The 13,157-nt window shown below is 32.4% G+C and overlaps 1 protein-coding gene across 3 annotated transcripts in view; it reads right to left on the bottom strand.

Moving 5' to 3' along the window:
* The window catches only part of LOC113511344 (uncharacterized), a 192,487-nt gene that overhangs the window by 65,271 nt on the left and 114,059 nt on the right, over positions 1-13,157 (bottom strand). For all 3 annotated transcript variants that reach the window (XR_008253679.1, XM_052901871.1, XM_052901872.1), the window contains exons 4-6: positions 3,491-3,673; positions 2,146-2,340; positions 1,385-1,561 (exon numbers count right to left, since the gene is read on the bottom strand). Coding sequence is in view for 2 of the 3 variants with exons in the window: in XM_052901871.1 (XP_052757831.1) it covers positions 1,385-1,561; positions 2,146-2,340; positions 3,491-3,673 (555 nt within the window). In the remaining variant the exon portion in view is untranslated. The remainder of the gene's footprint in view (positions 1-1,384; positions 1,562-2,145; positions 2,341-3,490; positions 3,674-13,157) is intronic.

Genomic DNA, 13,157 nt, shown 5'->3' with positions numbered 1-13,157 from the left:
ATGGTGGTTTTTATGGACGGGTTTATAGCCGGTTTTACTTCATTATTCTGTTCAATATAGGCACTCTTAATTTGAATTTCAATATCATAAAAGATTAAAGTTTGGATAAAGCGCCCAACACACTTTATTTAGTAACAATTGCACTAAACTAATTTATTATTTACTAGAAAAGTAATTAATTACCTTATTCTTTTTTACGTACATAAAGACAGATTAATAAATTTGATAGAAACAGTAACATTAAAATGAGAAGGAATTACCTAAAATTTCTACTGCTGTATACCTTGGACTTTCTATCGTGAGAGGGAAAAGGGATTTTATTAACAGGCTTTAACAGCCCCATTGCTAGCAATATATCCTATCAGGATGACCTCTACGTGGTACTCCCTAAAAACCATCGATTCTAGTATAGACCGTGGTAGGTAAATTAAGCTTTAAGGAATTACTATTAAAGTTGATACTACAGTGATATTGTTGTTACTGCAACGAGTAGAAAGCATTAAATCTTTTTTAATGGGTGAAAATGAAGTGGTAACGTCGCCTGCGCTATCGGTATATATTGGCGAGGCACCAGTGAGAGATGATAGGTGAAAATGAAAACAGGTCAGTTAGCCCATCGTGAAGTATTCCACAAGAAGTACTCACGATGGTTTCTAGGGGGCTGCGTGAAGCTCGATCTGATAGGGTATATTGTTAGCAATTGGGGCAGTCAAACCCTATTAGTAACAATCTCTTTCCCCCTGATAGCGTTGGGTAGGTGAACATTTTATCAACTGTCAGATACAAGATATACCACGCACACTCAGGTTATAGAATGAGATCCCTGTCGAAGTTTCCCCAAGAGCCTACAGCATAGGGTTCTTCAAAAGGGGGAAAGGGGGTTTTTCAAGGTCGGCAACACGCGCCTAATACCCCTGGTATTGCAGGCGTTCATAGGCTACGGTAACCGCTTACCATCAGATGGGCCGTATGTTTGTTTAGCACCTCAGTGGAGTAAAAAAATATTAAGACAGTAGTTTTGTATTTTTGTAATGTGGATAGTACTTACTAGACAGTCTTTTTACTTACAAAAAAATTAAACAAAATCAAAAGCATTTTAAACCAGTTTTGGCAAAACAATTTATTTTCTACTCTTCAAGGACCTCAGTAAAAAAAATATAATAATAATAATAATAAAGGGGATTTTTATTATTATTATGTTATTTTTCTTTAAAGATAAAGATAAAACCTGATTTTTTCAAGAAGTGTTTTTTTTTATTTGCTAACTATTTAACACCTTCCTTCCTAGAGCCGGCATTTTAGACATACAAAGAATAATGTTAAAAACCGAAATATCCATTCTCTCATAATATTTATAAAAATAAATTTAAAAAATGAAACTTACCAACACACAAAGGCACAGTGTCATTCCATCTGTTGTCATCATAGCACCATAATAATCTCGCCCTCTGACGTGTATCGGAGAAAACGTAATTCACATTGCACATGTAGTGAGCTACATCGCTGTTGCGGTACACCAAATATCCTTCAGAGGGCTCTGGTAGTGTGACACAACCTATACCTATAAAAAATAGATGGCGCTGTTATCATACTTATTGTACCGACTTATTCTCCTAACTAACAGTTAGATGGCGCGAGTCTCTATATCTTTACAGAAAAATAAACGAAGAATTTTTGGGGAAATCGATTTTAAAATTTTATTTTAATCCGCAAAAAAGACTTTTTACTTAAGTACTTTTTTACTTAATAATATATGACTAACAAAAAAATTATAACAATATTTTTCGAAAAAAAAAACAAAGAAAAAGTTTACATAGAGGATTGTAAATAATTTTACTCCCAATCCAATATAGATCACATATTACAAATGTGAAAATAAGTTTTTAATTTATTACCTCATGACGCCTTAACGACTCAACCAATCGTTATGAAATTTGATATACGCCTAGTATTTAAGATAAAAAAGAACATAGGTTACTTTTGGTCCTGATTAATCAACATATTCTGGTCACGCAACCGAAAAAGCTTCTAAAAACTTGTAGGATTATAAGAGGCTGTCGTCAAATGTGTTAAAACTAACATCATAATGTCAAATAAAAAAATGCGTGGGCCAAATTATTACGAGGATTTTTGTAATATTCTTACTCTTGTAATGAAGAAGAACGCCTCTCTTTGGGTAAGCGCCCTCAGATTTGACCTGGACCGTAACATCCACTGTATCGGTGGTAGACAGCAGCTTCAGAGGCAGTTCCACCTGATCGCAAGACGTAAACATCGACTCGCCGTTCGAATCTTCGACCGCAATGAAATCCGTACACGACTCTTCGAATGGGCCAATTGCTGTAAAGAAAAAAAAATTAAAATAAAATTTCTGTAGCCATTATAAATAAATACTAATGATAGGAATATAGATATCCAAAGGAACACTTTGCACAAGAGTCGACTAAAACGCTTGACAAACTGCGCGGTTTTCTTGCAAAGCAAATCTTCATATTTTCTCCATTACTACGTCACTGCATAAACATTTTAACGCATTAAACCTGTATTTTTATTAAAAAAAATAAGTTTTTGTTTGACGATGGTGGCAATCAAGCATAGAGCCCGTCTGATGGTAAACGGTCACTTTAGCATATAGATGCCTGCAACACTAGAAATGTTACATGCGTGTTGTCGACCATTAAGAAACCTCAATACACTCTTTTTGAAGAACCCCATACTGTAGTTTCTGAGGAAAATCTAGGCTGGAGCTCATTCCACAGCGTTCGCGGGAGAAAATTTCTGTGAAACCACACTGTACGTGACCATTTTGGTTCAAACGTGTGAGAATGAATACTCTATCGATGGCGAGCAGTGTCATGATAAAAGGTGGCTGTAGATTGTTAATTTTATTTTCACCATATAAACTAAATAAAAAGAGCATACTAAAAATAACAGAAGTTTGTTTATATGTATACATACTATATGTATATACAGTACTTGTATGTATACATATGTATATTATACAGTGCCGCATGTGCCACAGCCTGAGCGTGTGCGGAAGGAAACTCCTTTGTAACCGTGGGAAAGTGAGTTTGCTTATTTGTTTCTTTGTCACCTCTACACCTTAACAGCTAAAATAATCAATATGCAATTTGTTATACATATACTATATGGCACGATAAAAGAAATAGTTGTATCAATCTTTAGCTGTCCACTGCTGAACATAGCCTTTCCCATAAGGGGGATTTCTGCCAATAATTGCCACGCTTGGCAGGCGGGTTGGCAACCGCAGTTTGGTTTTTGGTTATGTTTTAAGAAGGACGCTGTTGCCCGTCTCATCCGCCATAAGCTCCCTTACGACACCCATGGGAAAGAAAGAGGTGGCCTATTCTATGTCAAGACCTATATGGCAAAAGAAAGAAATAGGCTACTTTATATTCCAGTCAGCGAACATACCCTGGTTATGCGGACAAAGTCACGGGTGAAAGTTAGTTGTTGTTATAACACTTACTTCGTAAACTAACGTCTAATAGTGTAAGACGGATTCGTTGCTCAGGGTTAACCCGTATCCGCCAGTGACACTCCTCCCCGACGTAGAAATGTGGATAACCCGGTGTCCGCATGTAACCTTCGCTGTCAGCCCCCGATACTGCAACCTGCACCTCTCTGTTGCAGTAATGTATCGAGAGGGTATCTGAAAATATAAATAGAGAAAAATTTCATTATTGTCATTAAAAAAAGATGTAAAATATTTTGCTCTAAAAAAAGCTATTTCAATCTGTTAGGTTTTGTAATAATTAAAAAATGTATTTTACAAAAAAAAACTGACTTCAATTGTGACAAAATCAGTTATGTTGATCTATAATAAAAAGTTAACTACTAAACTGGGTTTCGATAAAGGTTTGTATAGGACAACCTGTAAGTATATCCTTTCAGATAAAAAAAGAATTTTCCAAATCAGTTTAGAACTGATGGAGTTATGTGGTAAAAATATAAAAAAAAAAATAATCGAATTGACAGATAAAGTTTCAGTCTTAAATTTTACTGCAGGCTCTCTTTGTTTTTTAACAAGACAAACAAAAAATGAATATTTAAAATTAACTCAAGTGACGCTTTCTAATGGATTCCGAGTCTCAATAAAAGTCACCTTGACTTTGTACTCAAGAGAACTTTTTCAATAGCGAAAACTTCTAAATAGAACGGATATCGTGGGTATTTCCCAGCATACTAATATAACAAAATGTAATAATTATACTGTTATAACTATGTAAAAAAGGTTTCTGTATTGGCGATCAAAAATATATACAAACTGATTTCTTTTTTACTAAAAAAAATAATTCTACCTACTGCTATTGTTTTTGAATACCATTCCAAAAAATAAACCAAATAGAATATGTCGATACTGTAGTTACTAGGCATGAAATTTTTTTTTTAATGGATGATAATGGAATGGTAACCCCGCCCGCGCTATCGGTATACACCGGCGGAGCACCAGTGAAGGATGATAGGTGAGTATGAAGCACGTCAGTTAGCCCATCGTGTCGAATTCCACAAAAATTCTTCACGATGGTTTACAGAGGAAATCACGTGGAGGTCGACCTAATAAGGCATATTGCTAGCAATGGGGCTGTCAAACTCCATTGCTAACAATCCCTTTCCCCCAACATGAAAATTATTACTACATTTAATATATTATCATTTAATATTTTATTCACTGTATTATCAGTGACAAATCACAAAGTGATTTTTGCACGCTTTGAGTTAATTTCGCACTGGCTACTATTCTCTATTGAAAGTGAAATACGAGTATGAATTATGATTTTTATGATAAGAGCGAGCGAATAGACACTTTAATATACTTGTAGTATGATAAAATCTCTTATTCTCTCGTTCTGTACGACCCAGTCGTGTTTTATTAGGCATGGTTAATATCGGTACTGCAGCTATATCTATATATTGGGTTTCTCTGGCATGAAAAATGGCCATCACCTATTTCAACATTGCCAATACCGGTCAGAATATATTCATTTCACACGAGTGCTTCATTTCGATATTATATACAGGATAATCAATATTTAATATGTGCGTTATTGTACCTATATATAGATACTGTAACTACAATATATAGATGTTGCTGAATATCTCTCATCCTTAGATTCACTTCACTACTAACCGAGCGCATCCGATGACTCGCGAATAAATCCGAACGCAGCGACTAACTGCGATTTCTTTTAGTAACAATTTTGTAATTTTTTAGAGAGTGACATATGATTTGGGGTAATATATGAAATTAAACATGTGACATGAAATATTTCAAATCTAGTGATTATATATTAATAAACAACCTCTTCATAAATATGACGAATATAAAAACATGGAAACCTCATAAAATACAACAGATGTATGTTACCTTGTAAGCATAACACAGATTTTTATTTCGTGTATTTATAACAGCTCTCTGAACTTTTTATATTTATAACATTTTTAATGCAAAATCAACATCAAAAGAATATATATGTGGTGTTATTTTTAGGATACGTTAGGACTATAAATAGTAAAACGACACATTGGGAGTTTTATTACCTGACAAATCTATTTTAATACAGTCATTTTATAATAATAAAAACTTATACTTAGGTTAAACTAATTAAGAAAAGGACGCCATTTTTTCGATCAGTGTTGCTAGTAATTGTGATAAAAATTTTCTAAATGAGTTCTATTTTTAAATTTCAATTGAGAACTACTTTCGTCTTTGAAAATTTTCATTAAAGTTTATTTATTAAAATAATATTAAAGACACTCAGTGTTAATCTACGATTTTTTGCATTTAAACTTAACCTGAGATATTGCCTATTTTATTTATTTATTTCTTATAAAATATTAATTATGTGTTTATTAATTGTATAATCTATAATATACCTTTTTAAATGTAAATAATTGTAGTGAAAGTGAAGTAGGTAGTAAAAGTATTCGATTTAAAATCCCATATTGGATGATAAAGCCCTCCACTATGTAGTTTTTTAAAGATGGTTTTTTTATCCGTAAATTATTGTACATATAAAACGATTTTTTATTCTTACGGGTACTGTAAGACATAAAAACATTTTTCGCTGCATTTAGTATAATGCCATGATTTCCTTTTTATAAATTTTTTTTTTATAGATAAATTTAAGAGCCCGCACAGAGCAAGTAATCACTACGTTATAAGAGTACGTATAAGTACATTTTAAGTCAAATTAAATAAACATGCATCTCATTACAAACCAGCTGTTCCGAACACTATGAGTGACGTGTGAAACGGCGTAGTAGAGCCCTGACTAATATCATCTATTTGGACGTCTGTCACTTACATTACCGATTAATGACGTACAAGCTTTTAAGTATAAGAATTGCAAAGGAAAAGTATTTTTTTCTCATCTCACTCCGTTTGTTCGAAATTATTTTTAACCGACATCAAAAAGGAGGTTATGAATTCGGTTGTACTTCTTTTTAATTTCTTTCTTTCCTTTTTTTTATCTAAAAGGATATACTTACAGATTGGTCCCTTAGAAATTTTATCAAATTCGATTGAGCCGTTTAGTTTTTAGATCAAAATAACTGGTTTTATCACATTTAAAGTCGTTTTTCTTTCTAGGACACAATTTTTAATTCTATATTAATGTATATACGGAACCCTCTACTATAGAAAAATAACGTGCAGAATAATTTTGAAAACTTTCGCAATTATTATGTTAGTAAAATCTAATGTGGTATCTAATAAATAAATAATTTTGTATTGAGTCCTGAATTTCTTTATTATAAAATGATTTTTTTTATTCATCAATTATTTTTATTTATTTTTTTCTTTATTTATTTATGAAATTTGGACAAAATACAATATTTCACTAAACAACTGTTGAGTATTTCTGTACTTCTCAAAAGTTTACTAACAGAAAATGCCTTTTGTATTAACCCCGCTTTTTGTACAACACACTATTGGTAAAAAAAAATTAAATTAATGTTTTCTTTTTCCAAGAAAATCCTTTTTCCAGCAAGTCACCTTGTGGAAGTTGCTCTCCGCGATCGCTTAAACGAAAAAGTCAATCAAAATGGTGCGTACAAATGAAAAACGTAGAGCGCCCACGCGATTCGGGTGACTCTTTTTACTTATAAATTAAGGATATATTTTTTAGATTTTTTTATAGTATCAGAAAAGACGAAATAAATAGTTATAGGAAGACTTTGTACAAAAGTCATCTGCTTGTGTGCACGTCTGCTTATACGGCGGTGTTTCAGTTTGAAGGGCAGGATGAAATAAAGCAGTGAAAGGAATCATTCAAAAAATCTGTGGTTGTGCTGTTTATGTATATAGGTTTTTTTTTTTGATGGGTGAAAATGATATGGTAACCCCGCCTGCGCTAACGGGATACGCTGCCGGAGCACCAGTGAAGGATGATAGATGAGAATGAAAACAGGCCAGTTAGCCCGTCATGATGAATTCATCAGGAATTAACCATGATAGTTTCCAGGAAGAACCGCGAGGAGGTCGACTTGGTTGGATATATTGCTAGCAATGAGATTCTCAGTCTCCATTACTAACAATCCCTTTCCCCCCAAATGTCTATAGGTTATACGTTAGCAATATTGGCATATCAATTAATACGTTTTCCACGATGATTAATAATATTCTAATTAATGTTTAGATACAGTACATGCTGCCCGTCTCTGGAATTTACTTCCTAATAACTTAAAGATGGCACAATAATTAAAATCTTTTAAAGCAAGTATCATAAAATTTTATTCTGAAACTCCTTTTTCATTAAGTCAAGTATGAATATATGTATCTATGTATTTGATATTTGTTTATGTGTGTAGGTTTACTATTATTTATTTATGTATTAATATTATATTATTATTTATGTACTTTTATTATTTACATATGTAGGCTATTGTTTTTATTGTATTATATATTCAATTTTTTACTGGGTATTATTTAGTTTATCTTTACCCGTACAGTTATTACCCTTATACATTCTACAGTTTTCTTTCAGCTTCTCAAAGGTTGACTGTAAGAGATCTCTTTATAGGATAAGTCTGCCATTGTATATTAAATCTTTTAATGTATTCAGTATGAATTACGTACAATAAAGATTTTGCAATACAATACAATATACAAAGGACTACAGCCGTAATCATTTATTTTATACTTAATTGTACACAAAAATTATATACTTAGTAATAATTTATTTGAAATACAACAACGTACAACAGACAAGCTTAACTCTGTTAGTGTTCTCTAGCTGAGAACGCTTAAATATTTATTTTATTCACGGTGTGGTCCCGGCATAGAATGGACCACCCCTTCCTTTCTCGTGGGTGTAATAAGAGGCAACTAAAGAAATTTAATGATCAAGGGATGGGCAACAGTGTCTTTCTTAAAACTTTATCAAAACCTAACTACGGTTGCTAACCCGGCCGCCAAACGGGGCAACTACTAACAAAACTTAAGAGGAAGGCCTGTGTGCAGCAATGGATCATTAACAGCTGATATGATGATGATGATTTTATTGGTGTCTCGTATATAATTGGTATATAAAATAGAATTAAAATTACCTTGCAAAATAAATTTTGAAATTTTACATGACCGTTGTTTCTACTAAAATTTGGCCACTGTAACCAATACCATAACACCACCCTTGCGACGTAACCCTAATGATCGACCGACCTTGAACTTCTCTTACCAATTTCTGCCCTCATATTAACTATATATAATATAGTTATACTACTTTTGGGTTTACAGGTTGTGAAATGATCTTCCTGCCGAGGCTTTCCCTAGAGATTACAGCGTGGAGTTCTTCAAAAAGGCCGTATTAAGGTATCTTAAGGATCCGACATGCAGGCGTGACATCCTTGATGTTACAGACGTCCATAGGCTACGGTAACCCTGTTTACCATCAAACCGACCACATTCGATTATGTATCTACAAAAATAAACTTTTATCGTTTTTATCTGCGAGAACAGCGGATCTACCGTGAAATGAAATTCCGAAATTTCGGACTCAATTTCGTGTTTTTGTTTATACCAAAATCGGACCAATAAATGGAGTTTAACATTTCGTTCGTCATACATCCTATTAGAAAAGTCCAAAGGAACAATATTTTAACCTTTTTAATATTTCTAAACGGCATGTATTATGTATTTTAACATCAAATTTGTGTTTCGTTTGGCTCCGAAATTTCGGAAAACATTTCATGGTAGGCCCTCAAGACATATCATTTGACCGAAACAAAAAGTAACCTATCTCCTTCCTTATCCAATAGTATATCAAAGTTCTTGATAATTAGTTCAACAGTTAAGGCGCCAAAAGGTTATATACAAATAAACAAACTGACTCTCACATTAATAATATTAGTAAGGAAGTAAAGATATCACTATAGTAATATTACACATTAGCGGTGACAAGTCATCTTTATCCGATAAACCACGTTGAAAATTTATGTTTATAAGGAATACGGCCCAGAAACTCTTGACACTAAAGATCGACACTCTTCCAACAGTCTTCGTCTTTACTTCGCCTTTTTGAATCTCAAACCATGTTGCTGCCAGCGTCACTGTGTACATTTGTAAAAGATTAGATTATGTATCATTAATTGTATCATCATCGTCGTCGTATCAGTCATCATTAATTGTATACTTATAACTTATTTATGTTTATTATATACTACTGATCCGGCCCGGCGTCGCTCAGGTATATAGGTAGAAAAATAAACTAGTATTTTATGTTAGCGTTAATAAGCAAACTTTTAATATCTTGGGTTACATTGTTATAATTTTTGTAAAATCTCTATTTTTTTTAATTATATGCACCCTATATTACTCACTGATAATATAGCTTTTTTATAGGTAAATAAATATTTAAAATCGATTAATTAGCTCTCAGGTTAATCAATTACGAACAAACAAACATATAAAAAATCAAATCATTCCTCTTTATAACATTATAGTATAGATATAGATTATTTTCATTATTATTTGGATATTTATTTTATTAATTATGTATTTTCACATGTAAATGCGTCCAATATTTAGACCAAATTGTGGTAACCATCCCGCCCGCCCTTGCGGCGTCCGCGTAGCGACCGGCGACCGACCGACCTTGAACTCAGCGCGTCTGCTCATAAGAAAGTCTGCAGTTCTATATATCGTCGTAGTACCAATAACTTTATTTAATAGTTGAAGATCACTTTTTTCTTTAATTATTTTTGATTGTAATTGATTATTAAAATAGTATTACTATTGTTTTTTATACAATACAAATAATTGCTATTTTCGTGAAGGAACTTAAGATTGTCCCACAAAAAAATCTGACTTCAGTCGTGATAAAATCAGTTATTTGCATTAAAAAAAAAAAATTGTTATTTTGATGTAAAAACTAAACTACTGAACTGATTTTGATAAAACTTTTATGCAACGAATAATAATAATAATAAACTCTTTATTGCTTTATTTTTACAGTATATTTTTTCAGATAAAAAAGAACTTTTTTTAATCAGTTTATAACTTACTGAATTATAAGGTAACAAATATATAAAAATACTACTATTGAATTCTCAAATCAGAAAAAATCTACTATTTTTTGAAGTCAGTTGATTATATTCCAATCATAAAATATGATAAAAAAATGATAAATAATTTGCGATTATCTATAAAAATTAAATTATTTATTTTTCTATCAAATTTGACGATATTAAATGACTTTTAAAAATTAGATACAAGTTTTCCCCAAGAGACTACAGCATGGGGTTCTTTAAAAGGGGGGTAAAGAGGTTTCTTCAGGGTCGGCAACGCGTGCGTAATACCTCTGGTATTGCAGGTGTTCAGAGGCTACGGTAACCACTTACCATCAGGGCCGTATGCTTGTTTGCCACCTCAGTGGTATAAAAAAAAGGTTTAAATAGAAGTAGAACGGGCCACCACTTCCTTTCCCGTTGGTGTCATAAAAGGCGACTAAGGGAATAAATGGTCGAGGAATGGGAAGCAGCTTCCTTCTCAACCATCACCAAAGATTAAATGCAGTTGCCAACCTGCCTGCCAAGCGTGGCAACTAAACCCCCCTTATTATGGGGGAGGCCTATGTATAGTAGTAGACAGTTAATCATATCAGACTAACTGTCCACTGCTGAACGTTAGCTTTAATTATTAATTCACTCTTGCGCCACCTACACACTTCTATCTGTTCTCCTTTAACCAAAGGTTCTCTGTAAGAGATTGTTCTAGCGATAAGACCGCCTTTTGTACCTTTATCTGTATATTTCAATATGTATTTAGGTTACTGTATTTCACTTGAATTATTCAATTGTCATTGTATATTTTTGTTTATGGTGCAATAAAGAGTTAAATAAATAAATAAATAAATAACCCTGCTCCTTGAGAGGAGTAGTATGATGATTTAGACAGTTACTATCAAGATGTAAAAATACATATATAAATGTATCTAAATCGTTTTACATGTTTGTGTAAGACACTTGTACGATATCGTAGCAATACTCGGAGCAAACGCAAACAAATTTGTTCACAGTGCCTTACATCGAAATCGATATTGCTTCGAGGATATGAGATTGATGCGACTATCATTTTCATCAAATATAGCTGTATTTTGGTGATATATAATTTCACCTGCTTGGCTAGACATGCCGTTTGTTTATATTTCACTTAATTACATGTTATTTTATGCACATTCATTCTTCTACTAATGTTGCTGATATACTAGCAGCCATTTATTACATGTATAGCTGCATGTTTTTGAAGAAATTATAAAAGAGCCTTCAGAAATAAACTTAGTTATACAATCCGTTATGACCCAAAGTAAGCAAGTCCAAATTGTAATATAATAGTTATTGTCAGGAGATAATTTAATATAAAAAAAAAACAAAATTTTAGTACATATTTTAGTTTAAACTCATGTCAACGTTATTCAAGTACATTTTCTTCTTAAGGAAATAAAAAGCAATTTAGAAATTATTTATTCGTTGGAGTGAGTCCAACTCTAACTTAACTGACTTTATTTTTGAAATAAAAGGTCAAACCTCTCATAAACCTATTTTTACTATTGAACTGTATTGTCTTTTTCTTTTGCGATAAATTTCTAACTTGAAAGAAAGTGACAAAACAGTGTAATAATTAAAATAGGTTTGTAGAAGCTTTTAGTTCTTATAAAGAAGGGGGTCACTATATATCCTAACGAGCGTCACTCAAAATATTCTTATTATTTGAACCCTTTTCAAGTTTCCACAATGTTAATACTGTTTACTTTCCCATATTTATATTGACAGCTGATGATAAATTGGAAATCTATCAGTAAATTCGATCTCCCACATAAATACTCCACCCCAATGCGATACGACGTTAATCTGATAAAGTGTGGTAAATATAAAATCTGTGAGGATAAAGGAAATGTTGTACTTATGTACTTTTTACTATATAATTTTAGATGATAAACAAACAAGCTTTCGGATTTTTTTATAGACGATGACACGTTACAGTGCACTATATGCCTTTGGGATGAAAATACTTATGTATGATTAAGTAAATCCTTAGATTTACTGGTAAAACTTAAGATTCACCAATCTGCGAGCTTTTACAGTAACATATATAATACCTTTAAATATAATATATCTGTTTACTAAATTTCATCTGGTCGGCTGTTAATGTGTTGTTCAACCAAACACATACCTATTTAATCTTTTTTTTATAACTCAAGGGCGAACAAGCATACGGCTCACCTGATGGTAGTGACTATCGCCGTTATACGGAAGAATGGTAAAAATAATTCAACGATATCGTTTCGGTTTAGAAATACCGCTGCTGGAAATTGATTCCAAAGCTGGAAAGTGCATGGAAGAAGCTGCTTTAAAAAACGCAGAGTAAAAGACCGCCACTCATCTAAATAGTTGGGGATAAAACTTTAGCTTGTAGCAGGTTATACGATGGTATAATTCAACAACAAGCATGAAACCGAACAATTTCTCAGAATAATTTAATAAATTTTGAAAAAAAAAATAATTAGATATATATAATTTATTTGCATTACTTACAACACACAAATAACAACAGACATACACAGTTAAAAGAGATAAAAGAATGCATATACAAAAAAAAAGCAAAATATATAAAACACGTTTTTTTCTTTTATGCGTGT

Source organism: Galleria mellonella, unplaced genomic scaffold (genome assembly GCF_026898425.1).
Source record: "Galleria mellonella isolate WM207_F2 unplaced genomic scaffold, CSIRO_AGI_GalMel_v1 utg83, whole genome shotgun sequence".
In the NCBI taxonomy this organism is placed as follows: Eukaryota; Metazoa; Arthropoda; class Insecta; order Lepidoptera; family Pyralidae; genus Galleria; species Galleria mellonella.
This window is presented reverse-complemented; position numbering and strand designations above follow the sequence as displayed.